This window comes from Galeopterus variegatus, unplaced genomic scaffold, assembly GCF_000696425.1.
Source record: "Galeopterus variegatus unplaced genomic scaffold, G_variegatus-3.0.2 Scaffold2706, whole genome shotgun sequence".
In the NCBI taxonomy this organism is placed as follows: Eukaryota; Metazoa; Chordata; class Mammalia; order Dermoptera; family Cynocephalidae; genus Galeopterus; species Galeopterus variegatus.
The window spans coordinates 250,106-277,273 of record NW_007728817.1 but is presented as its reverse complement, the minus strand read 5'-3'; the positions used below and the strand labels follow the sequence as shown (position 1 = coordinate 277,273).

The window sequence follows — 27,168 nt, the reverse complement described above, 5'->3', positions numbered from 1 at the left end:
AACTTCTGGGAGTAAATTTGAAACTCTCATCCTTTTAGTCTTGCCTGTGTTTTGTTCAGTATGAAAAAATATTCTACTTGTATACATCCAATTTGGGTATTTTTTTACTAAAAATATTTAATCTGGTTCCATGTGATTCTGTTTTCATGTAGGTCTTTTTTCTTCTTTCTAATCTGTATGATACATTCTCTCTTGTTCTTTAGTACCATGCATTGGGAGTCCTGTATCACCTTAGAAAGAATGATCGGCTTGCTGTTTCCAAGATGTTGAATAAGTTTACTAAATCTGGTCTCAAATCACAATTTGCATACTGCATGCTGATCCGAATTGCTAGTCGCTTACTAAAAGAAACTGAAGATGGGTAAGTGTCTTCACCTAAACCTGAGTTATTTTCCATTTTCAAGTCAGTACACTTCAGAGTTTATTTCCTCTATGGATAGTTTTTGTGCAGTGCTGACTTTACAGATGAATTTGATGTTTTCCAAAAAAAAAAAAAAAAGTAATAATGCACTGGGTTTCAAAAAGTTAATTATTTCTCTATGAATACTAGGAGATGTTTTAGCTTGTTTTGATTTTATATGAGTGTGTATATGTGTTTTCTAGACGAAAAAAATTCTTTTTAGTTTGTACATTTGCTTATTGCTGTGATTTATGATTTATAAGAAATCAAGACTGCTCCAAATAATTTTTAATTTTCCTTTAATGTATAGTATGCATATAGAAAAGTACATGTGTCAAGAAGTATAGTTTACTTTTTATTCCAAAATATGTTACATATACTACTTCTGCAAAGTGATCTTGTATGTGTACTTAATAGATTATGATTGCTAATAACACATTAACAAATTGATATTTAACAAAAAATAATTATAGATTATAGAATATACAGATAATTAAATATGAAAGCTAGAAGGGACATTAAGAACCATCTTGTCTGACCCTTTTATTTTTATAAAAAAGAATGTTGAAGTACTGCATTTAATGATTTACCCAAGATTATTCTGCAAGTCTGAGGCACATATGTAACCTTACCAAGGATACCTCAGCAGTCTTTTAAAGGCTGTAGGAAGGGCAGGAAGAGGAAGGAGATCTTTTGAGGTATAGTAAGCTGTGGGTGGAAATAGAGGGCAAAGAAGACCTCCTTCCCCAGCCCCAAAGGCTTATGACTGAACTTTAAAACAGAGATTTCTCATGTTGGCTAGAAAGCTGAGGTGTGTGTAACACAGAGATAAATATCTCTAGAATCTGCCACTGTCCAGTACCAAAGCTCTGCTGAAAGAAGAAGCGTGATCTCTCCTTCACATAATTAGTAAATAATAGAGAACTGAATCTAATTAAAGCTGCAGCAAAGTCTAGATCTGGATCAGCAATTAGCTGCTAACAACAAAAAAAGGATCTGTACTTTTATGGCAATAAATATTATTTATATCCGTCTCTGCCTTTACAAGTAGTGTCTAGTAAACAACTAAAAAAGACAGAGAGGCAGGGTAAAGTGACCCATAATCAGAAGGAAAAAAAGCAGTTAATAGAAGCAGACTCACGAGTAACCCAAACACTGGAATCAGTAGACAAAGACTTTAAAACAACTACTGTAAAAATACTAAAGGATTTAGTGGAAAAGATGAACAAAATGTGTAAATGTAAAGAATTTTGCAGAGAAGTAGAAACTAGAAAAAAAAAATCCTTAAAAAATACATTATAAGAAATAAAAATTTATTTGAAGGGCTTAATAGCAAATTAGACTCAGCAGAAAAAAAGATTAGAGAACTTGAAGACAGATCAATAGAAATTGCCCATACCGAAGCATGGTGAGAAAAATAAGGGGAAAAATATGAAAAGAACATTTGTAGCCTGGAGAAAATATCAAAAAGCCTAATGTATGTGTAATGAGAGTCTTAGCAGATCTATAGTTTAGAAGTCCAACATAGGTCTCATGAGGCTAAAATCAAGTTGTTGGCAGAGTGCCATTGCTTACTTACTGGAGGTTTTGGGGGAAGAATCCGTTTCCAACCTCATTTAAGTTGTTGGCTAAATTCCTTTCTTTATAGTTGTAGGTTGTAGGTCCCTGTTTCCTTACTGGCTTTTAGCCAGAGGTTAGTCTGTGCTCCTGGAGGCTGCCTGCATTCTTTCTTATACTTTTAATGAGCAACTAAAGACCTCTCTTCAGTCCCTCACATGCTGGCCCATACCACTCAGAGCCAACAATGGTGTGTTGAGTCTGCATTTGAATCTCTATAAGTTGCCCTTCTAACACATCTCTTCTTCGTACTCTTTCACCACGTCTGTTTTTAAGAGCTTATGTGATTAGAGTGTACCCGCCTGGATAATACAGGTACAAAACCTTAGTTATATCCACAAAGTTCCTTTGACATGTTATAATGTAACATATTCACCAGTTTCAGGGATGAAGGGCATGGACATCTTGGGGGGCGGAGGGGTGAGTGCTCCTCTGCCTCCGCAAGTAAAATAACTGAAATGGACAATTTGCTGGATGGACTTAGTGGATTAGAGATAGCTGATGAAGGAGTGAAAGAGTTAGAGTTAGTGAATTTGAAGAGAGGACAATAGAAAGTAACTTATTTCAAGAATAGAGAGAAAACAGATAAAAGAAAATAAAGAGGGCCTCCAAGAATTGTGGGATGATATCAAATGGTCTAATATATATGTAATTAGAATTTAGAAATAAAGGTAAGAGAATGAAGCAAAAAAAGATGTGTGAAGAAACAATGACCAAGTATTTCCCATTATGGGTATTCTAAGAGTACAAGGTTGATCTAACAGTCAAAATAGAAATAAAGGTAAGAGAATGAAGCAAAAAAAGATGTGTGAAGAAACAAATGACCAAGTATTTCCCATTATGGGTATTCTAAGAGTACAAGGTTGATCTAACAGTCAAAAATCAGCATAATATACCTCATTCAAAGAATAAAGGAGAAAATCTTAATATCTTAATGAGTGCAAAAAAAGTAGTTAAGTTTAGTGGCAGTTTATGATTAAAAATCTCTTTGCCAACAAGGACTAGAAGAGAACATTATTACTCTTCTGCTAAGGGTACAAAAAAATCTTCCAGAAACTTTATACTTCTTGGTGAACCGTTAAAGGCTTTCCCTTTGAAATTGTGAATGAGACAAGATTGCCTATTTTCTATTTTTTAAGTAGCATTTTACGAGAATTCTACTTGGTACAATAAGCGAAGAAAAAATATCTAAAGATTTGTAAGGAGGACTAAACACTATCTTTCTTTATAGACAACGTGACTGTTGTATTAGTCTATTCCTATTGCTTATAACACAATACCTGGAACTGGGTGATTTGTAAGAAAAGAAAATTTATTGCTTACAGTTTTGGAGGCTGGGAAATCCAAAGTCCAGGGAACAAATCTGGTGAGGGTCTTCCTTGATGGTGGCTTTTCAGCAACACAGGGATCTCACGTGGCAGAAAATGGCAGAGCAGAGAGAGAGAGATTCTCACGTGTTCTCTTTTTAAAGCCCTCAGAACCACACTGCTGACCACCATTATTATTAATCCATTCACTATGGTATGGTCCTACAATCTGATCACCCCTTCAAGGCCCCACCTTTCCATTACCATAACAGGATTTCCCACCCTCAACAGTTAAAGTGGGAATTAAGTTTCTAATATATGGGGGATACAAATCAATCAATCCACAGCAACTGTACTTATAGAAAATGCAAAATCATCTGTGCATTATTAGAAACAATGCATGAATTTACCAGTATTGCTGGATAAAGGGTCAATATCCAAAATCAATTTTATTCTTATTCCAGCAACCAATCAATAAGATAAAATTTTGAAAAGATGGTACAATTTACACTTGTATTGAAACCAAATTCTTAGGAATAAATCTACCAAAAATTGTATGTATCTTTATGCAGAAAATTACAAAATATTATTTAAAGTATAACCTGAATAAATGGAGGTATATATCATGTTCTTAGACTGGAATATTTAATATTGTAAAGATGTCACATTTTTAAAAATTGACCTGTGGATTCTACAACCCTCCCCACAGTCAAAATCCCAATGAGCTTCTTATAAATACCAAACATAAATCCATATATTTGTGTGTCAAAAGACATATACAAGGATGTTTATAGTACTATTATTCATAATACCCCCAAATGGAAGCAGTCCAAATGTCCCTCAATGCTAGAATCAAAAAATAAATTGTGGTATATTCATACAGTCAAATAGTATACAACAGTGGAAATAGACAAGTACTGTTAAGTGAAACCACATGCATAAATCTCCCTAAGAAGTCATACACAAAAGAATACATTTTGTATAGTTCCACTTCTGTTAATTTCTATAGTATTAAAACTTAGGACGGTGATTATCTTTGAGGTAGGAGCACATAGTGCTTAGGAGGCAGCACGTAGGGGGCTTCTAGAATACTTGAAATATTTATTTCCTTTATCATGTTAGGTTTGTAATAATTCACTTCTGCTTTGCATGCTATGTTATCTATTGTTACATAACACACTAATCTAAAATTTACTGTATTAAAAGGACAATAAACATTTCTTGCACAATTTCTGTGGGTCAGGGGTTTGGGAGATGTTAGCTGGATGCTTCTTGTTTGGGGTCTTTCATGAGGTTGCAGTCAAAGTGTTGGCCTGGTGTGTAGTCATCTCAGAAGGTTCTATGGAGCCTGGAAAATCTACTTCCAAGGTAGCTCACTTGTGCCTTGATGTAAGCTGTCGGCAGGACATCTCAGTTCCTTGCCACGTAGTCCTCTCTATAGGGTTGCTTGAATATCCTCACAACATTGTGACTGTCTTGTCCTGGAGCAAGTGGTACAAGAGAGCACACTTTTTTCTTCTTTTTTTTAACCTACTCTTGGAGCTACATGCCAACGTTTCTGCAATATTCTGTTAGATTAAATGGTCAGCTATATTCAAGGGAACGAATAGCAGGAAGCAAGAATCATTGGATACCATTTTCAAGTTTGGCTAATGTATTAATCTTGGGCAGCAGTTACAAAATATCACAGACTGGGCAGCTTAAACAGCCGAAATTTATTTTCTCACAGTTCTAGAGGCTGGTTAGTCCAAGATCAAGGTGCCAGCAGGATTGGTTTCTGGTGGTAAGGGCTCTTTCCTTGGGTTGCAGATGGCTGCCTTCTTGCTTTGTGCTCACATGGCCTTCCCTCAGTGCACGTGTCTGCATAGAGAGACACAGGAACAGAGAGAGAGAGCCCTCTCTAGCATCTCTTCTTTTAAGGTCACTAATCCTATATAATCAGAGCCCCACCATTTTGACCTCATTTAGCCTGAATTACTTTCTTAGAGGCCCCATCTCCAAATATAGCCACACCAGGGATTGGAGCATCAACATATGAATTTGGGGGAGGGGGGACACAAATATTCAGTCCATAACAGCTACTGCATGCGCTTTTCTATATTTTTGTTATAATTTAATACAAGGTTAATTTTTTTAAATAGCTAATTTCACAAACAATTAGAAAGGTATAATCTTCAGATTTTTTTAAAAAAAATCAAATGCTGAAAAAGTGAAGGACAGAGATAAATGAGCAAGCACAATCTAACACTGAACTTTTTTAACGTTAAAGGTAGAGAGAAAATGCCAAAAGTCATGTGGAAGTAAGGATATTTGACCTCATAGTTTTACAAAAAAAATCAAATGCTGAAAAAGTGAAGGACAGAGATAAATGAGCAAGCACAATCTAACACTGAACTTTTTTAACGTTGAAGGTAGAGAGAAAATGCCAAAAGTCATGTGGAAGTAAGGATATTTGACCTCATAGTTTTACTTCAGATTTCTCTCAGCTGCATTGGGTACAAGAAAGTAAAGGAGCAGTGTCTTCATAGTACTGCGAGAATATAACTTGCAACCCAGAATTCTATACCCAGCCAATCTGTCATGTCATTCAACAGTGAGGGTGAAAGGTATTTTCAAACATAAGCATTTATAATAAATAGTTTACTAATCACTTTGTAACAATTTCCCATAGATACTCCATCATGAAGAAGTAGATATTCAGAAGACAATAGAGAGATTTAAGATGTAATATTGTGCAATGGAATTAGTATAAAACTTGGTGGTTCTAAATCAATGATCTTTTAACTTTTTAAAATTTAATAACAAATTCTAACATTCCAAAGGATGACACCATGTTAAATAATGGTGTAGAAGATGGTATTAGGTGAAGTAAAAGCATGCTCTGTGTGTGTGTGTTTGTCTTATGCAGGAGGAAGATATACGAGGGCCCTTCAAAAAGTTCAAAGAAATATTCGTATTATCTTTTAATTCTATTTTTTCACAAACTTTTTGAAGTACTCTCATAGTAACGATTCATATTAAATTTTGTTGTAAAAATATGTGGGTTAACAATTAAGAATATGAATTGAATGTAAAGCTTTCAAAATGTTGAAGGAAAAAGGAACAAGGAAAACTTGATTGAAGATCAGTAAGGGGGAAAATAATTAAGGTAAAGCATACAAACAGAAAACAGAAAATAAGTTGGGTAGAAGTAAGTGTAAATACATTAGTTATCTCTTGCCGTGTGGCAAAATTGGGCCCGTAGTTAGCCGCTTATCATAGATATTTATTATCTCATGATTACTGTGGTTAGGAATCTGGGAGGAGCTTACCCGCCTCATTCTGATTCAGAGTTCCTCATGAGTTTGCAGTCAAGTTGTTGGCTAGGGTTGCAAGTATCCAGGTCTGGATGGTCCACTTTGAATTTCACTCATGTAGTTGTTGATGAGCCTCAGTTTCTCCCTGGCTCTGCCTTTCTGTGGGCTGCTTGCATGTCCTCACAGTGGGTAGCTGGCTTCTCTCAAAGCAAGTGAACTGAGAGAGAGAACCTGAGGTGGAAGTGGTAGTCTTTTATAACCTAACCTGACAAGTGACATGCCATCACCTCTCATGTGTCTTTCAGTCACAGAGACCAACCCCAGCATAATGTTGGGGGGAACTGTACAAGAATATGGTTATTCAGAAGTGGAGATTTGGGGGAGCCATCTTGGAGTCTGGATAGCATATAAAACATATTTATCATAATAAATGTAAGTGTATTTACGTATTAAAAAGAGTCTCAGATTGGACAAACAAAATAATACAAGAGACCAATTGTGCCTTTATAAAAGATACTTCTAAACAAAATGACAAAGAAACATTTAAAATTAAAATATCAAAAAAATATATTAGATATATATACACACACACACAAATGCTGTGTAGCGATATTAATACAAGCCAGAATAGGAAACAGGGTACAGAGCATTAAAAATGACAAAGTGAGATTTTGTATTTTGACAAAAGTAAAAATAATATAACAGGAAATGAATACACTTAGTAATATATACTTGTATACACTTAATAATATAGTTTCAAAATATGTAAAGCAAAATCTTAAAGAAATACAAGAAACTAAGTCCTCTTGATCTGTTCATGGGAGACTAACCCAGCTCTCTCAGAAGCTGGCAAATATAAAAATGTAAGACAATAGTTGATCAATGATAAAATTCACTCATTGTGAGTGTACAATTGTATGACTTTTAGTAAGTTTATAGAGTTGTGCAACTATTATCACAATCTAGTTTTAGAACATTTGCATCATGCCCAAAAATTCCTTGTGTTCATTTTCCATTAATCCCTGCTGCTATTCACAGACCTGTACAACCACTGAGCTACCTTTTGTCTCTATAAGTTTACCTATCCAGACATTTCCTATAAGTAGAATCATATTGACTCAACTTTCACTTCATTAACTTTATGTTTCTTTCACTAAGCATAATGTTTTGAGGATTACTATGTTGTTATATGCATCAATACTCCATTCCTTTTTATGACTGAACAATATTCCATGGTATGGATGTACCAAATTTTATTTGGCACATATCTGTTCATCAACTAATGGGCATTTCGGTTGTTTCCATTTCTGTCTATTATGAATAATGCTGCTATGAACCTTCACATACAAATCTTTGTGTGGACATATCTTTTTTCATTCTCTTGGGAAGATTTCTGTAAATGTGAAATTAACTGAGTCATATGGTAAGTTTGTTTCATTTTTTTTAGAAACTGCCAAACTATTTTCCAAAGTAGCTATTCTATTTTACATTACATATGAGAATTCCAGTTTTCCATGTCTTCACAAACACGAGGTATTGTCTGTTTTATTATTATTATTTTATTATTTTTATTATAACCATTCTAATGCTGTGTAATGGTATCTCATTCTGGTTTTCCTAATGAGTAGTGATTTCAAATGTTTATTAGCAAGTCTTTAAAAAAAAAAAAGAATGTCATTCACATCTTTTGCCCATTTTTTAATTGGGTTGTTTGTCTTATTGAATTGGAAGACTTCTTCACACATTCTGAATCCAAGTCCTTTGTCAAATATATGATCATCTGGTAACCCAGATAACAAAACCTGACTGATTTCACCAGAAAAGAAAAGTACAGAACAGTATCTCTCCTGACACAGTCAGAAAAACCCTAACAATATCAGCAAATATTTTCTCATAATCTGTTGCTTGTCTTTTCATTTCCTTAGTGGTATCTTTTTGAAATGCAAAAATTTTAAATTTTGATGAAGTTCAGCTTATCAGCTTTTTCTCTGAGGAATTGTGCTTTTGGTGTCATATCCAAGAACTCTTTGCCCAACTCAAGGTCACAAAGATGTCCCCAATATTTTCTTCTAAAAGTTTAATAGTTTTAGTGTTTACATTTAGGTGTTAGTCTATTTTGAGTTAATTTTTGTGTATGGTGATGTAGTGGTCTAAGTTCATTTTTTAAAAATATGGGTATCTAATTTTCCCAACATCATGTGGTGAAAAACTGTTCTTTTTCCTTTTAATTGTCTTGGCACCTTTGCTGAAAGTCAGCTGACCGTGAATATGGTAGAACTCTCAATTCTGTTCAATTGGTCTACATACTTATTCTCATGCTAGTACCACACTATCTTGATTTTGTGTGTGTGTGTGTGTACGTGTGTACAAATTCAGTTTTATTGTAGCAAAGCAACTTGTACACTTTTTTTTTTTTTTTTTTCCTTTTTTTGTCTTTTTTCGTGTCCGGCGACAGATCGCAACCCTCAGTGTCATGCCCGTACCGGACCGGGACCGGCAACGGGATCGCAACCCTTGGTGTTGCCCCCACACCTCGCTCAGCCAGTGAGCGGGAACCGGTCTGTATGTGGGATCCGAACCCTCGGTGGGAGCGCCGCCGCGCTCCCAAGCGGCGCACTGTAGCAGTGCGCCACCGGGCCGGCCCTCAACTTGTACACTTTTAACATCTTTCCTTTCCAGTGAAACAAAAAGAAAATTTAAAAATAAACAGAAACAAGCTTACAATAGAGAATGTCAGTTCCAAATAAGATCCTACAGGTTCTGCTGATTCTCACATTGAGTGGCAGGGATCAAGTCATCATTAGGAGAGAATTCTGTTTTAAAAGTGTCATCTTAAACTGCAAGGATGTCTGTTAAACATCAGAATTAAACATGCCAAAGGAGAAGCCATGTTGTCAAAAGACCCACATAACCCACCCAGACATCTCAAACCCACCCTTTGCTGACCTTCTATAACCCCATTTTTTAAAGTTTTTTGTTTGTTTTTTTAAACAAGAGAAAGTAGACAGATACATATTGGTAAATGCTAACTGTCCATATTCACACAGACACACAGTGTAATCTCTGAGCCCAGTATACAGAGAAAGGAGGAAAAAAGCTAGAATTCTATGCACTACTACACAGGGGCCTAGCACCCTCCAGCTTCCAGCAGAGCGAAGGGAGCAGAAGGTTTTTCTTTTTTCCCCACAGAGCACAGTGGTGGTGATTCCATACAGTTTTTGTGGAGACAGGAAGGGATAAAAATGAATTTGGAACAGAAAGGGGTAGAGATTTTTTTCCCATTGTATTCTGCTCAAGGCATTTTCCCCCAACAAGTTGAGAACCATGGTGTAGAGAAAAGAGACCTCAAGAGCAGGGCGACTGAGCACAAGAGGGGAAAAAAAAGCAACTTGCTCCCAGAGACTGCAGAAAATTTTTTTTAAAAGGGAAGGTTGGAATCCATCAGTGTTCTGTTAGTCATCTTCTCCTTCATCCTCCACTCCTTCCTCCCCTTCATCATCATCTTCACCTTCATGCTCATCCCCTTCATCAGTATCTTCCAATCCTTATTCTTCTTCATCATCCATATCAGGAACCAAGTAGTACTGTAATGGATTTGGCCAAATATCATCTTTGATGACTTCTCCTAACTCATCTGCACCTGCATCAGAATGGTCAGTAAACCAGGTAGAGAAGCTCTTTGGTTCCTCATGCTGCCTCTTCCTGCTGGCTTTATTCTGTGTTGTACTTGAACATTTTGTCAAATCCTTTCCAGATTTCCATTTGAGTTCAGTGGACTTTGAAGATGGATCATCACTCTCATTTAGATGAAATTCTTTGGAGAGAACTTTATTTTTGAAGTAAGGATTTTCATCAAAATAAAAATCTATTCTGTAACCTTATTTAATATCTTCAAATTCTGTCACTTCAACTCTGGTCAAATAATGCAGCGCCTCTTCATCTTCCTCCCCAAGCAGTGCAGACACTTGCAGATGGTTGACGAATGTTGTTACCCCAAAATTTGGGATTTTGGCGATCAATTCTGACATCTTCTGAAAAAATCTTTGGCAGAGTTTATTATAATTCTGTTATGCTTTCAAGATCTCCTCACTGGCTTGTTCATTAAGTCTGTCTATTTCATTTTGTACTTCATCAATATGTTCAATTGCTTCTTGATGTTCTTTTTCTTTCTTTGGGAAGCATAGGAAGGCTGATGTATCCTCCGACCTTGGGACAGGAGGCAGTCTTGGTTTCTTCATTTGAGGCGGAAGGGAAGACTGGCGTTTGAGGGCCATGCTGCCAAAGAAAGTCCAAGAACCAGACCCAAGGGTCTCCTTGCTTGTCAGGGAGAAGCTCTGAGAAGTCACTATCTTGATTTTTAAAGCTTTTAGTAACTTTTGAAATTAGGAAATATAAGTTTTTCAGAAGTTTTGATTACACTAGGCCCCATGCATATTCATATAAATTTTAGGATCAGCTTTGAATTTGTACAATAAAAAGTCTGCTGTCATTTTGATAGGAATTGCACTGAATAGATCTTTTCTGAATAGATCAACTTGAGACAGTTACCATTTTGATAATATTGAATCTTCCAGGCCATGAATAGAGACTATTCGTTCATTTATTTGGATTTCTCATAAGGATTTTATAGCTTTCTGGGTAAAAGTCTTGTGCTGCTTTTATTAAATTTATTGAGTATTTTATTCTTTCTTATGCTATTATGAATGAAATTGTTTTACTAATTTCACTTTGGATTTTTTGTGGCCAGTATATAGAAATACAGTTGATTTTTGCATATTGATTTTGTATCCTGTAACCTTGCCGTGCTCATGGATTATTGATTAGTTCTCTGTGTCTGTGTGTATGTGTATTCCTTGGGATTTTCTATGTACAGGATCATGTCATCTGTGAACAAAGACATTTTTACTTTTTACTTTCCAAATTGGATGCCTTTAATTTCTTTTTGTGCCTTATCATACTGGCTTGAATCTTCAGTACAATATTGAGTAGAAGTGATGAAAGCAAACTTCCTTGCCTCTTCCCTCATCTTAAAGGGAAATCATTAAACATGATGTTAGATGTGGAGTTTCTGAAGATGCCCTTTATCTGGTTAAGGACATACTTTTCTATTTCTAGTTTGTTTTTGTGGGTTTTTTGTTTGTTTAATATCACGAATGGGTGTTAGCTTTTGTCAATTCCTTTTTCTGCATCTTAGATGATTCTGTGGTTTTCATCCTTTACATTATTAATGTGCTGTATAACATGAATTGATTTTCTGATGTTAAACCAACTATGCATTTCGTTTTTTTTTTTTTTTCCTTTTTGTCTTTTTTACAGACTGGTAACGGGAACGCAACCCTCGGTGTTGTGCCCACACCACGCTCAGCCAGTGAGCGGGAACCGGTCTCCACATGGGATCTGAACCCTCGGCGGGAGCACCGCCACGCTCCCAAGCGGCACACTCTCCAGTGCGCCACAGGGCCGGCCCCCAACTTTGCATTTCTTAATGCTATTTAATTCACTTAGTTACAATATATAATTCTTTTTATATGTTACTGGAGTCAGTTTTCTGATATTCTGTTAAGGATTTTTGTGTGTTTATTAGAAGGGATATTGTTCTATAGTTTTCTTGTCCTGTGAAACGTTTGTCATGTTTTCGCTATCTGAGTAATACTGGCAAGACAGAATTAGTTGGGTAGTAAGTGTTCCCTTCTCATTTATTTTCTGAAAGAGTTTGTGAAGGATTCGTAATTTTCTTTATATTTGATAGAATTAACCAGTCAAGCCATCTGGATCTGTGCTTTTCTTAAAGGGATAATTTTTAATAACGGACTCATTAAAAGTTATTTAGGTTCTCTACTTCTTCTTGAGTCACTTCTAGTAGTTTGGTATTTCTAGGTATTTGTCCATTTTATCTTAAGTTTTCTAATTTGTTGCCATATAGTTGTTCATAATATTCCCTCAGAATCCTTTTAATTTTTTTAGGGTCACTAGTAACATCCCCTCTTTTATTGCTGATTTTGGTAATGTGTGTCTTTTCTCTTTTTCTTGGTTAGTTTAGCAGAAGGTTTGTCAATTTTGTTATCTTTTCAAAGAACCAACTTTGGGTTTCATTGACTTTTTTTCTTTTTTTTTAATTTTAGTCCATTAACTGTGCTCTAATCTTTATTATTTTGTTTATTCTGCTTGGTGTAGGCTTAGTTTACTCCTCTTTTTCTTTCTTTCTTTTTTTTTTTTTTGCAGGTGGCCAGCATGGGGATCCAGACCCTTGACCTTGTTGTTGTAACACCATGCTCTAACCAATTGAGCTAACCAGCCAGTCCTTCTTTTTGTAATTTTTTAATGTGGAAGCTTACATTATTGATTTGAGGCCTTTTTTTGTTTTCCAATTTTAAGTTACATGTTTCTTGCTAAGCATTGCTTTAGCTGAATCCCATAAATTTTGATTTGTCGTGTTTTCATTTCAGTTTCAAATATTTTCTCATTTCCCATTTGATTTCTTCTTGGTCCATGGGTTATTTAGAAATATGTTGTTTAAGTGACAAAATTGGAGGATTTCCCTCATTTGTTTTCTGTTGTTGATTTATAATTTAATTCATTTGTGGTTGGAAAAGTGCTTTGTATTATTTCTGTTCTTTTAAATGTGTTGAGACTTGTTCTATGACCTGACATTTATTTTGTCTTGAAATGGCCCATGTGCACTTGAGAAGAATGTGTGTTTTAATGTCATTGGGTTGGATGGTTTTGAATTGGTTGATTGTGTTGTTCGAGTCTTCTATATCCTTGATGATTTTCTGTCCAGCTGTTCTATCAGTTATTGGTGGGTATAGATATCTCCAACTATTATTATTAAATGATCTATTACTTTGTCAGGTTTTGCTTCATGCATTTTAAGTCTCTCTTGTTAAGTGTGCATTTGTTAATATTGTCATATCTTCCTGACATATTGACCTCTTTATTATTATGAAATGTCTCTCTTTGTCTTGTAACATTTTTGTCCTAAAGTTTGTTTTGTCCAAAATTAGTATAGCCATTCTTGATTTGTTATGGTTACTATTTTTATGGTATATCTCTTCCCATCTTTGGACTTTTTGTGTCTTTGAATCTAAAATGGGTCCCCTGTAGACAGCACATAGTTGGATCTTGATTTTTTAATCCTGCCTGACAATCTCTATCTTTTGGTTGGGTGGTTTAGACCATTCACATTTAATATAGTTATTGATATTGTTAGATTTACCTTTGCCATTTTCCTGTTTGTTCTTCATAAGTCTCTCTTTTTTTGTTCATCTCTTCCTCTTTGATTGCTTTCTTTTCTTTTATTTCTAGTGTATCTTTTTAACTCCTCTGTCAATATTTAAAAAATTTTTTTTTAAGTTTTCTTTTTTTTAGTTATTGTTCTAGGGATTATAATATGCATCTTAATTTACCACAAACTACTTAAGATTAGTACTAATTTAATTTTAGTAAAATATAAATGAATCTTTGCTTCAGTATAGTTCCATTCCCTCCTCCCTTCTGTTTGCTGTTATGGTCATTTATATTACCTGTGTATGTTTTATAAATCCAACAATATAGTGTTGCAATTATTGCTTTATACAATTTATGTCCTCTAAATAAAGAAAATAAGTGGAAATATATATCTGTAGAATCTTATATCCAGTCATTGATTAGCCACTTCTAATGCTCTTTATTTCTCCCTTGTTATTCATGTCACTGTCTGGAGTCTATCTTTCATTCTAAAGTATTAGACTGAAATTTAAAAAAAAAAATTTTTTTTTTCTTTTTAGTTTTTTTGGTAAAGCAAGTTTGTTAGCAATGAATTCTGTCAGTCTTTGCTTATCTGAGAATGTCTCTTTTAGTCTTCACTTTTTGGAGGATAGTTTTGCTGGATATAGAAGTTTTGTCTTTTTATTTTAGTATGTTGAATATGGCATTTTACTCCTGCTGTCTTTCATTATCTCAGGTGAGACATTAGCTATTAATTGTATTGATTTACCCCTGTACAGTGCGGTGAGTGGTTTTTATCTTGCTGTTGTCAAGGATTTCTCTTTGTCATATGTTTTCAGCAATTTAACTATAGTGTATCTATGGTGGATCTTTTTGTATTTATCCTGCTTTAGATTTATTGAGCCTCTTCAGTATATAGATTAATGTTTTCCATCAAATTTAGGAGGTTTTCAGCCATCATTTCTTCAGATATTTCTTTTGCCTTTTGTCCCTCTCCATTCCTTTTAGAACTCCTATTATGCAAGTGTTGGTACACTTGGTCATGTTACACAGGTCTCCAAAGCTCTTTTCATTTTACTTCGTTCTTTTTTTGAAAAAAATTTCCTCAGTTGGTTTATCTTTAAGCTTGCTAGTTCTTTTATCTGCCAGTGCAAATCTACTCTTTAACCCCTTTGGTGAATTTTCCATTTCACTCATTGTACTTTTCAAATACAGAATTTCTGTTTGGTTGCTTTAAAAAAAAAATCATTTCTGTGTCTTCACTGATATTTTCTCTTTGGTAAAATGACATTATTATACTTCTCTTTAATTCTTTAGACATGGTTTCCTTTAGTTCTTTGAACATACTTGTATTAACTGACTTAAAGGTTTTTGCCTAGTAAGTCCAACATCTGGGCTTCCTCAGGGATAATTTTTATTGACTGCCTTTTTTCTTATATGTGAACCATCCTTCACTATTTCTTTGCATGTCTCATAATTTTTTTGTTAAAAACATGATATTTTAAATAACGTAATGTGGCAGTTCTAGTAATCAGATACCCCCTCCCTCATCACCAGGGTTTGTTATTGCTATTTATTATTGTGATTATTGTTTGTTAAGCAACTTTCCTGAACTAATTCTGTAGTCTTTATTCTTTAGCATGTACAGCCACTGAAGTCTCTGTTTGATTAGCTGAGTTGTCAGGTAATGGTTTTACAGAGATTTTCTGAAATCCTTTAAACCAACATGTCTCTCACTGTTTTCCAAGAGGTGCTATGTATGTTGGGGTGTCCATTCACCAGCAGCTTAGAACTCTGCCTTAGCCTTCACTTCCTACTTGTACGGAGCCTCTAAGTCAAGCATAGGTGAGAGATTGGGTCTCCGTTAGGTTTTTTTCTGGGGAATTTGGTCAGCCCTTCACATGCATATGACCTTCAAGTTCTCCAGAAATATATCAGAGGTTTTCAAAGCCTCCTATGGACATCTTACTCTTCAGATTTTTCTTTTAAGTTTTTGTTTTGCTTTGTTTTGTTTTGTTGCCAGCCTCCTGTTTGCCCCAGCTGGAACTGCTGGCTCTGGCAGCTGCAGTATTAACCAGTTGCCACTGGATTTTTTCTGGACAAATTCCCTGAGGATAGGGCCTTCCTTACTGAATGAGCTCTGAGTCAGGTGAAATAAAAGCTTATGAATTGTACCTTTCTAGAGAGTACCAGACAAGTCAAATAGTGACAGTTTTCTAGGGATAAGGCTTTTGCCTGCTCCAGTGGCTGCTATACTGCTGGTTTTTACAGCTACTATGGTTCTGAGACTTCTGGTTTCCAAAGCTACTGTGAAAGTGGAAAGGAAGGCATGGAAATTGGGAATAGGGCAAGTTAAAACACCAAAAAAAGCTCACTGTTCTTACCATGATTCTAAAATAAATGCTCGTAGGATTGTTGTAAGTCTTTGGTTAATATTGACAGTTTTTGCCAATGTTCTCACTGCTTTTGGAGAAGTCAATTTCCAGAGGTCCTTCATCCACCATTCCGAAAGTGTTTCTTGATCTATCAGTGCTCTTAACCACTATGCATATTGCCTCTCTTTTTGATATATAAATAATGGACTATCTATATTTATTGGCAGTCATGAAAGTCCACTCTTTGATTTCATTGAGAGCTGCTTGCGAAATAAACATGAAATGGTTATTTATGAAGCTGCTTCAGCTATTATCCATCTTCCTAACTGTACTGCAAGAGAGTTGGCACCTGCTGTTTCAGGTTAGTTGTATATTTAATAGCTGGCTTTTGTTTATGTTTTTATGTTTTTGTTTTTAAGTTCCATAGGTCTGCAGAATAGTTATTAATAATGATTTTTGAACCTTAGCTCTGTATATATTATAGCCTTTGCATTCTGATAGCTTATATGTGAATAATTTATTTTAGTTGTTCTGTCCTTTATTCTTTTTTTGAAGTTCCTATTTCCCCATATAAAACTTTTGAAAAAAGTTTTACTTAGAAGACAAATAACTTTAATGTTTTCAGTTTTCTGTAAGGTTCATAAAGCCTATTTGCTCTTATAACTATCAATATTTCTACCATTTAAATTCACATATTAATGGGTGTACTAATTCTTTTAGAAAAAGGAGCAAACTTTGTTTCCTATTAAAGTTTTTATAGCTGAACAAAAAGTGCTTTTTTTTGATGATTCAATTTTCATGTGAATTTTTGATGCTGCAATGTAATTTCCTTAAGCATTTTTTGAATATATTTAATTATGTACTGTATTTTCTGCTTTATGGTGTAAGATGAAAGGAGCAATATTCATAGTAATTTTTTTTTAGTTCTTCAGCTTTTCTGTAGCTCTCCTAAGCCAGCCTTGAGATATGCAGCTGTGAGGACCTTGAACAAGGTAGGTGTTCCTTTGTTTAGCTATTGTTTGATTGAGAAATATTAAATGTGAAGCATTTGGCTTTCTCCCCAAGGTTGGCATATATGGTTTATGGGCTTCACTTCTATAACATATCACTTCTATTTGTGGCTTTATATATGCCATTTTTACTTTCATTCAGCTAAAGATTATAACTCATTTCTGATTTCTAAGCACTTTATGTTCAAGAGCCACACTGTCAAATATGGTGGCTATTAGCCACAAGTGGCTATTTTGATTTAATTAAAACTAGATAAAATTAAAAATTCAGTTCCTGGGCCGGCCCGGTGGCGCACTGCTACAGTGCGCCGCTTGGGAGTGCAGTGGCGCTCCCGCCGAGGGTTCGGATCCCACATGCAGACCGGTTCCCGCTCACTGGCTGAGCGAGGTGTGGGAGCAGCACCGACGGTTGCGATCCCGTTGCTGGTCCCGGTCCGGTACAGGCGCGACACTGAGGGTTGCGATCCGTTGCCGGACACAAAAAAAGAGACAAAAAAAAAAAAAAAAAAAATTCAGTTCCTCAGTCACACTAGTCACACTTCTCATGTTCATGGCCACATGTGGTAAATGGCTATCATATTGGACAGTGCAGAAATTGAATGTTGAAGAAAGTTCTCTTGCACAGTGCTAGTCTACAGCAGCACTGTCCAGTAGAAACCCAATGTGAGTCACATATGTAATTTCAAATTTTGTAATAGCCACATTTTAAATTTTTTAAGGTGAAATTAATTTTAATAATATATTCTATTTACCCTAATATATAAAAAAGTCATTTTAACATGTAATAATATAAAAATTATTAGAAATGTTTTGCCTTTTTTTTGTACTAAGTTTTTAACATCCAATATATGTTTTATATTTACAGCCTATCAATTTGGATTAGCCACATTTTCAGATGCTTTGTAGTCACATGTGGCTCTTGGCTACTATGTTAGACAGTGTAGGTTTGGAGGATACAGTACAGAAACACAGAATAAATTAAATAGCCATTAAAATTTTAAATAAAAATTTAATGTAGTAGAAGACTTGTCATAAGGCAATACATGATCAATTATAGATTAATTGGAGAAGGGAAGTTTAGAGGAGAAATGGAATAAGCCTTTATAACACAATAATTTGAATAAAGAGTTGATATAGTTCCAGATACCTTCATTGGTAATGTTGGGGCTAGATGTGTCTCAGAATTCAGTTTTTTGTGAGTTTTAGAAAGATAATATGCTATCTCTTACATTATGTACTGACGTTAGTGGGCTTGAAGCAGCACCCCACCATTAACATTTCTGAACAAAACAAGACTATCTTCACTAACTGGGATAAATTAAGACTTATATAGTTTTACATTAGTTTGAGTCATATTTTGCTGCTAAATGAATTTTGATGCCAATGCTTTGTTTTGCAGAGTGTTTTCAAATTTTCAGAATTGTGAGAAAGGGATTCTGTATCGATATTGAGACAGACAGAGAGGTGGAACAATGTGAACAAAAACAAGGAAGCAGGAGAATGATAGACATGTTTTAGTGTCCAGGGGTAATCCAGTTTGGATGGAGTTTGCTTAAGTACAGAAATATTTTTAAGTAATAAGATATTAACGATCTTTGAGCTGTGTTTCCAATACTAGATCTTATTTTCAGAGATCCTAACATCTAGTAGAATACACATATATGGACACATGTACTGTAAGGAAGTACAGGCCAATTGTAATAAAAAATAAACTGTCATACTGTTATAAAGGTATAAGAACCTAACAAGAGAATACTATTCTATCCTGTGGCAATTAATCATTTATCAAATGATATATCATAGTTTATTAATTGGAAACATTCTTCTTGAAACAGTTACTTTTAACCTATGTTTTTGATTGCCACTTACCTTAATTAAAATATAAGTTCTAGCTTTTTATCAATAGCAATTTACTTATTTTTTTTCTTGCTATACCTTATTAATTGGAATGATATATCATACCTTATTAATTGGAAACATTCTTCTTGAGACAGTTACTTTAAACCTGTGCTGTCTCCTTTTGATTGCCACTTACCTTATTACCTAAATTAAAATATAAGTTCTGGCTTTTTATCAGTAGCAGTTTACTTATTTTTTTTTTCTTGCCCTTCCACAAGGTGGCAATGAAGCACCCCTCTGCTGTTACTGCCTGCAATCTGGACTTAGAAAACTTGATCACAGACTCAAACAGAAGCATTGCTACCCTAGCCATTACTACACTCCTCAAAACAGGAAGCGAGAGCAGTGTGGACAGGCTTATGAAACAGATATCTTCTTTTGTGTCTGAAATCTCAGATGAGTTCAAGGTAAGAGTTTAAACATGATCATGTTTTATTCCAGTCTGTGGCTTGCCTGTTTCTTTTCTTAACAGTGTATTTTGAGGAGAAGTTTTAATTTTAAGGAAGTCTAATTTATCGGTTTTTTTCTTTCATAGTTATTGCTGTGTCCTATTAAGTAGCTTTTATTTACCTCCAGGTCATAAAAATATTCTCTCATGTTTTGTTATAAGTGCTTTATGGTTTTAACTTTTACATTTTGGTCTATTATCCAACTTGAATAATGTTTGTGGGATAAGCTCAGTGTTTTTCTGTGCTGATATCCAGTTACTCCAGCATAATTTATTGAAAAGACTTTTCCCATTGAAGTGGTTTGGCATCTTTGTCTGAAAATCAAATAACCATATAATTGTAGGCATATTTCTGGGCTTCTTATCATGTTCCACCAAGCTATTTGTCAATCCAATGCTATTACCTTACTGTCTTGATTAATGTAGCTTTATGGTGTCTCTTAAATGTAAAGTAGTGTGGTCTTCCAACTTTGTCTTTCTTTTTTTAATATTCTAGTTCCTTTGCATTTTCATATAAAATTCAGAACCAGCTTATCAGTTTCTACAAAAAAGAGCCTGTTAGGATTATGACTAGGATTATGTTGAATCTTTAATTAATTTGGGGAGAACTGATATCTTAATATTAATTCTTCCAATTCATGAATATGGTATATCTCTCCCTTTATTTAGATCTTCTTTAATTTCTCTGAACAGTCGTTTATAGTGTTTTCTCTAGAGGTCTTGCATGTCTCATGTTAAATTTATATCTAGGTATTTTATGCTGTTTTGATACTATTTTATTAAAATTTCTATTTCATTGTTTAATGCTAATGTATAAAAATACTATTTTGGGGGGCTGGCCCCGTGGCTCACTTGGGAGAGTGTGGCGCTGGTAGCGCCGAGGCCGTGGGTTCAGATCCTATATAGGGATGGCCAGTGCACTCACTGGCAGAGCGTGGTGCAGACCACACTGTGCCAGGAAAAAAAAAATACTGTTTTTTGGTTTTTTTTTTACTTTTCCATATTAATTTGTTATCCTGTGACCTTGCTGAGTTCCCTTATTAGTTCTTTTTCTTTTTTTTTTTTTAAAGATGACTGGTAAGGGGATCTTAACCCTTAGCTTGGTGTTGTCAGCACCACACTCAGCCAGTGAGCTAACTGCCATCCCTATATAGGATCCGAACCCGTGGCCTTGGTGTTATCAGCACCACACTCTCCCGAGTAAGCCACAGGCCGGCCCTCCCTTATTAGTTCTAATAGTTATATATATTCTTTGGGTTGTCTGTATAAATAATCCTGTCATCTGTGAATAGAGACCATTTTACTTCTTTATTTCCAATCCAATTTCCTTTATTTCGAATGTGTTTTCTTTTTCTTGCTTTACTAAAATAGCTAGTTACTTCCAGTACAATGTTAAATAGAAGTGGTGAGAGTGTGTCAGAGATGATAAAAAAGAAGAATAGATTTAAGTTAGAAGAATAAAAGAAGAAAGATTTTATTGTTTCATTCTTAGTTAATACTCAGTCAAGTAGTATAACTGATCCAATTTACTCTCTGCTTAGTAAATATCTAGACTTTTAAAAGACAAACTTAGCCTAAATATTCAAGCATTTTGAACCTTTGGGGAACCTTGGGAAGTTATGAAAGTCATTTTTGCAGCTGTTTGTAAAAAAAACTGGAATGATGGGGAACATGGTTTTGGTAAAGATAATGTTTTAGAACAAGAATTGGCAAACTTTTCCTTTAAAAGGCCATAAAATAAATATTTTAGGCTTTCTGGGTCCCTCTGGTTTCTGTTGCATGTTCTTTTTTGGTTTTGTTTTCTTTACAACTCTTTAAAAATTTAAAAGCAACCTTAGCTCTCAGGATGTACAAAAAGAGGATGCAGACAAGATTGGGCTATAGTTTACTAACTTCAGTTTTAGGACATTAAAAAGTTTATAGCACACCAAAAAATAGTTGGTGAAGATGTGGCGCAATGGAAACCTTTCAGTAACTTTGTATATAATTACTTTTGAAAACAATCCAACATTATCTAGTAAATTTGAGCCTGTATATATATATTTTAAAACCCTGCAATTCCACTTTTGGAACCAGGAGATCATTTCAATAATATACATTAAATTTTGCAAATATCACATAGAACAAGTTGCAGAAGATTACATACAGTATTATAGTATTTGAATAAATACCAAAAAACAAGCAAAATTAAACAATGTGTATTGTTTGGGGATACATACATGCATACATGTAGTAAACAGAAGAAAAGCAAAGAAATGTTAAAGATATTTAGGAGAATGATCATCTCTAGGAAGGAATAATGGGATAGAATAAGGAGGGGCAAGGGAACAAACAGGAATTTCAGATAATGGAAATGCTCTTTTTAAAAATCTATATGGTTAACATACAGGTATTTGTTTTTATAATCATTTGCTAAATATATATATATATATATATATCATAAAGAGTATGAAACATGTCATAAGAAGAAATGAAAAAAAGAATAAACTATTTTAAATTGTTAAGCTAAACTTTTCTACAATTGGCAATATCTCTTTCTATATCACTCATTTGCCTAGTTTTTTAATCCTACAAAATTAAATCCTCACCAAGTTGCAAAAAGCTGAGTATTCTATTAAATATTGTCTTATTTTCTATAATTTTTTAAGTTATTGTTTTCTATGACTGTATGGAGTTTAATAATACAAAGTGGTTGATTACAACCCAGTATCAATATCATCATATTTCATTAAATATGGTGCTACTTTTAGCCCTCTACTGTGTTTTTCAACAATATTTTCTCATGCATTAGGGCGTTTTTAAGAAGAAGGTCTGTGTAAACATTCACTTAGAAAGGAATTAAAGAAGTCAAATGGATATCGTTGGAAAGCAAACTTTAGGAGTCAGGGATGTATCCTAAAGTTTGGATTATATCAAATATCATATCACCAGAAACATATCAGTATAAATCTACGTAATCATATGTAGATACTTACTACTCTGTCTCTTAAGTTCTTCAATAAGAATGATTACTATTCAGTCTGTTCTTTTTTCTCTTTTTGTCGATTAAGGAAACTACAGCGTTGAAAGATGACTGACTTACCTGCAGTCACACATTGAATTAGCAGCAGAGCCAAGACCAAAACCTAGATTTTCTAATTTCAAGTGCATTTTCCCCCCAATATACCATTCTGCTTCTTTTTCTGCTGCCTAACATTTCTGTTGTTATATCCTTTTATATACAGGGTCCATTCATGACTTTGTCTCCGCGCCCCCCCCCCCTTTTATTGTCTGCCTTTTCTGATTTCTTTGAATTTAGGTATTGATTGTATTTTTATTGTTTAATAAAATTGTTATTAAACCATTGTGGAAGTTCATCAATTGGAAATTCACATGGAAAAAATAGTGGATCTTAACCTCTACCTCTCACCATACACAGAAATAAGTTTCAGGTGGATTACAGATAATGACTGTATAAAGCAAAACAATAAATGTTTTAGAAGAAAACGTGGGAGAACATCTTCATCACCCTAGAGTAAGAAAAATATTTTAAAAATAAGATGCAAAGGAAATTTTGATAACTTGGACCTGATTAAAGAATTTTCATTTACCGAAAGACGCTATAAAGAGTGTGAAAAGGCAAGCCACAGAGTGGGAAATGTTTCAGTACACATAGCTGAGCTTTGTGTAAAGAACTCTTATAAATCAAAAGGAAAAAAGGCAGATTTTAAAAAAATAAAAGGTCCAAAGCCTCAGGCCCTTTATTAAAAAGGAGATACAGATGGCCATGAACATATGAAAAATTTATATTCATCAAGGAAATACAATCAGGAGTATGATGCAGTTACTCACCAGAAAGTCTAAGATTAAAACATCAGCAAATACCAAGCGTTGGTACAGATGTGGAAAAATCAAAAATTTTGTACACTGTGAGTGGGAATGTAAGTTGGTGCACACATTTTGGAAAACTGTTTGGAGTGTCTACTAAAGTTGAACATATGCATATCCCATGACCAAGTCACTCCTAAGTGTATTCCCAAGAGAAATGCATACACAAGACCAATTTTAAATGTCAGGCTAAGAAGTTAGGAGTCTTCATGGTAGTTAAGAGAATGACCTCTAGTATCAAAATCCCTGGGTTTAAACCCTCATTCTACATTGGATATGCAACCTCAGGTGAGTCACTAAACTCTAATGCCTCAGTTCCTTAGCTGTACTATGGAGTTAGTAAGAGTATCTACCTCATAGAGTTATTGTGAAGTTTAAATGGAATAATAAAGAGCTAAGTATAATATTTCAGGGTCAGTTATTGTTATTGTTTTATGTGTGTATAGTATGTAAAGAACTATGAGTCCAAAATAGGTCTTTTAAAGATCTGCACACACAGAATAGTCGAATATTGACTCAGTTATTTGAATTTGTTGTTTCTTCTCTTTTTCTTTTCTTTTTTTTTTTTCAGCACATTTGTATAAATCTTTTGAAATACTCATGGATTCATTTGTTTTGGTGTTTTTGCCCTTCCCGTCTTAATGATTTAATTTTATTTTTTAATATGTAGAACATTATAATGCTTCTAAAAGTCAAAACTATACAAAAACGTATATTTAGAGAAGTGTCATTTTCTCTCATATACCTCCACTCCTCTCATAAGTAACCAGCTTAACAGCTTTCAGGTTTATCTTTTGTATGTGTTTGTATAAAGATAAGAGATACATGTATGTTTATTTTCTCTTTTATCATACATGACAGATAACATACTGTATATGCTCTTTTGTACTTTGCCTTTTTTTAAACCTAGAAATGTATACTAGAAATCACTCTAAATCAGTACATAGAAATATTCCTCACTCTTTTTTACAGCTGCACAGTATCCCAGCAAGTATATGTAGTATAGTTTATTGAACCAGTCTGCTATGCCTGGGCATTTAGGTAGTTTGCAGTATTTTACAATTGCAAATAATGCTGCAGTGAATACCTTGTGCATATGGTTTTTCAAAACATTGCAGGTGTATCTTCAGGGTAAATGTCTTCAAGTCCAGATGCTAGGTTGAAGGGTAAATATGTAGTTTGTAGAGAATGCTAAATTCTACCAGCAATGTATAAGAATGCCACTGTCCCCATAGTCTCACCAGTAGTGTACATTGTTAAGCTTTCTTGAAGCTTTGCCAAGCTCTTGGGTGAGAAATGGTATCTTGATGTAGTTTTAATTTGAAATTCTCTTACTGTGAGGGCAGTTGGACATCTTTTCATATTTTTAAGGGTCATTTAATATCTCTTTTTTGTGAATTGTATGCTAACATCTTTTCCCCATTTTCTATAGGATTTTTGGTCCTTTGTTTCCTCAATTATTTAAAGTTTTTTCTTATGTTAAAGGTAGTAGCTCTTTATCTGTGAAATGTGTTATAAATATTTCCTCCCAGTTTGTCATTTGGGTTTTCTTAATGTCTTTTGCCATGCAAAAGTTTTTATTTTTATGTAGTCAAATTTTGTCAGTCCAGTCTACATTTTTTATTGCATTTGACTTCTGAGTTTAGAAAAACTCTTTCCCTTCAGATTGTAGAGGAATTTGCCAATGTTCTCTTCTAGTACATTTATAGTTTCATGTTTTACATTTAGATCTCTAATACATTTGACTTTATTATTGTATATGGTATGAGAAACAGATCTAATCTTATCACTTTCCAGTGACTATCCAGTTGCCCCCCAAAATTTTATTTAAAATTTGATCATCTTTGATAAAGATGTATAAAGATCATCTTTGCCCCAGTGACTTGAGATTTCATCTTTATCATATACTAAAGTTTCAAATGTATTGGGTCTATTTCTGGGCTTTCTATTCTATTATGTTGGCCTCTTTATTCATACACCACTGCCACACATTATTTTATTTTATTTTATTTTTATTTTTTTATTTTTTTTTTATTTTGTCAATATACAATGTGGTTGATTATTATGACCCATCACCGAAACCTACCTCCCTCCTCCCTCCCCCCCTCCCACCCAAGAATGTCCTTTCCGTTTGCTTGTTGTAACACCTTCAAAGAAATTGTGCTACAGCTAAACACAATCCCAAAAATTAAGGCTAAAGAGTCAAGTTATTTAGTAACAATAGGAATATAAAGTATTCTTTTGAAAGCATCAATAATTTATCACAAAGACAACTTGAAGAATGTTGCTTAGCAAGGATAAAATTCACAAAACCATTTTTCCCTAAAGAGAAATAAACTGCCTGCATTCAGAAGTAAAACATCCCAGTAAACTGTTATATAGTAGAGCTAGGGGAAACACTATGCACAAAAGCTCTTGGAATGAGTAGTGATTTCCTTGTATGCTAACTAGCCTTTGGTTCCAACTCTTGGCTATTGTAAAGAGTGCAGCAATGAACATTGGGGAACAGGTATACCTTCGACTTGATGCTTTCCATTGCTCTGGGTATATGCCCAGCAGTGGGATAGCTGGGTCATATGGTAGATCTACCTGCAACTGTTTGAGGAACCTCAATACCATTTTCCACAGAGGCTGCACCATTTTGCAATCCCACCAACAATGTATGAGAGTTCCTTTTTCTCCGCAACCTCGCCAGCATTTATCGTTCAGAGTCTTTTGGATTTTAGCCATCCTCACTGGGGTGAGATGGTATCTCAGTGTAGTTTTGATTTGCATTTCCCGGATGCTGAGTGATATTGAGCATTTTTTCATATGTCTGTTGGCCATTTGTATATCTTCCTTAGAGAAATGCCTGCTTAGCTCTTTTGTCCATTTTTTAATTGGATTGCTTGTTTTGTTTTTTTCTTGTAGACTTGTTTGAGTTCCTTATATATTCTGGATATTAATCCTTTGTCAGATGTATATTTTGCAAATATTTTCTCCTACTCTGTTGGTTGTCTTTTAAATCTGTTAATTGTTTCTTTTGCTATGCAGAAGCTTTTTAGTTTAATATAATCCCATTTGTTTATTTTTCCTTTTGTTGCCCGTGCTTTTGGGGTCATATTGATGAAGTCAGTGTCCAGTCCTATTTGCTGAAGTGTTTCTCCTATGTTTTCTTTAATAAGTTTTATTGTTTCAGGGTGTATGTTTAAATCCTTGATCCATATTGAGTTGATTTTAGTATACGGTGAGAGGTATGGGTCTAGTTTCATTCTCCTGCATATGGATATCCAGTTATCCCAGCACCATTTGCTGAAGAGGCAGTCCCTACCCCAGTGAATAGGCTTGGTGCCTTTGTCAAAGATCAGATGGCAGTAAGTGTGTGGGTTGATTTCTGGATTCTCTATTCTGTTCCATTGATCAGTGTGTCTATTTTTGTGCCAGTACCATACTGTTTTGGTTATTATAGCTTTGTAGTATTGTTTAAAGTCAGGTAGTGTTATGCCTCCAGCTTTATTTTTTTTTGCTCAGCATTGCTTTGGCTAAGCGTGTTTTTTTGTTATTCCATACAAATATCTGGATAGTTCTTTCCATTTCTGAGAAAAATGTCATTGATATTTGGTGGGGATTGCATTGAATTTGTATATCACTTTGGGTAGTATGGCCATATTCACTATGTTGATTCTTCCAATCCAAGAGCATGGGATATCTTTCCATCTTCTTGTATCCTCTCTAATTTCTCTCAGGAGTGGTTTGTAGTTCTC

General features: G+C 34.5%; 1 protein-coding gene and 1 pseudogene across 1 annotated transcript in view; one reads left to right on the top strand and one right to left on the bottom strand.

The window, feature by feature from the left end:
* Window positions 1-200: 200 nt before the first annotated feature.
* The window catches only part of COPG2 (coatomer protein complex, subunit gamma 2), a 69,702-nt gene continuing 42,734 nt past the window's right edge, over window positions 201-27,168 (top strand). Inside the window, exons 1-4 of the mRNA XM_008582712.1 lie at window positions 201-361; window positions 16,429-16,562; window positions 17,126-17,193; window positions 19,329-19,517. Of these exons, the coding sequence (XP_008580934.1) occupies window positions 264-361; window positions 16,429-16,562; window positions 17,126-17,193; window positions 19,329-19,517 (489 nt within the window). The 5' untranslated portion in view covers window positions 201-263. The remainder of the gene's footprint in view (window positions 362-16,428; window positions 16,563-17,125; window positions 17,194-19,328; window positions 19,518-27,168) is intronic.
* Window positions 10,073-10,916, bottom strand: LOC103598668 (annotated as a pseudogene).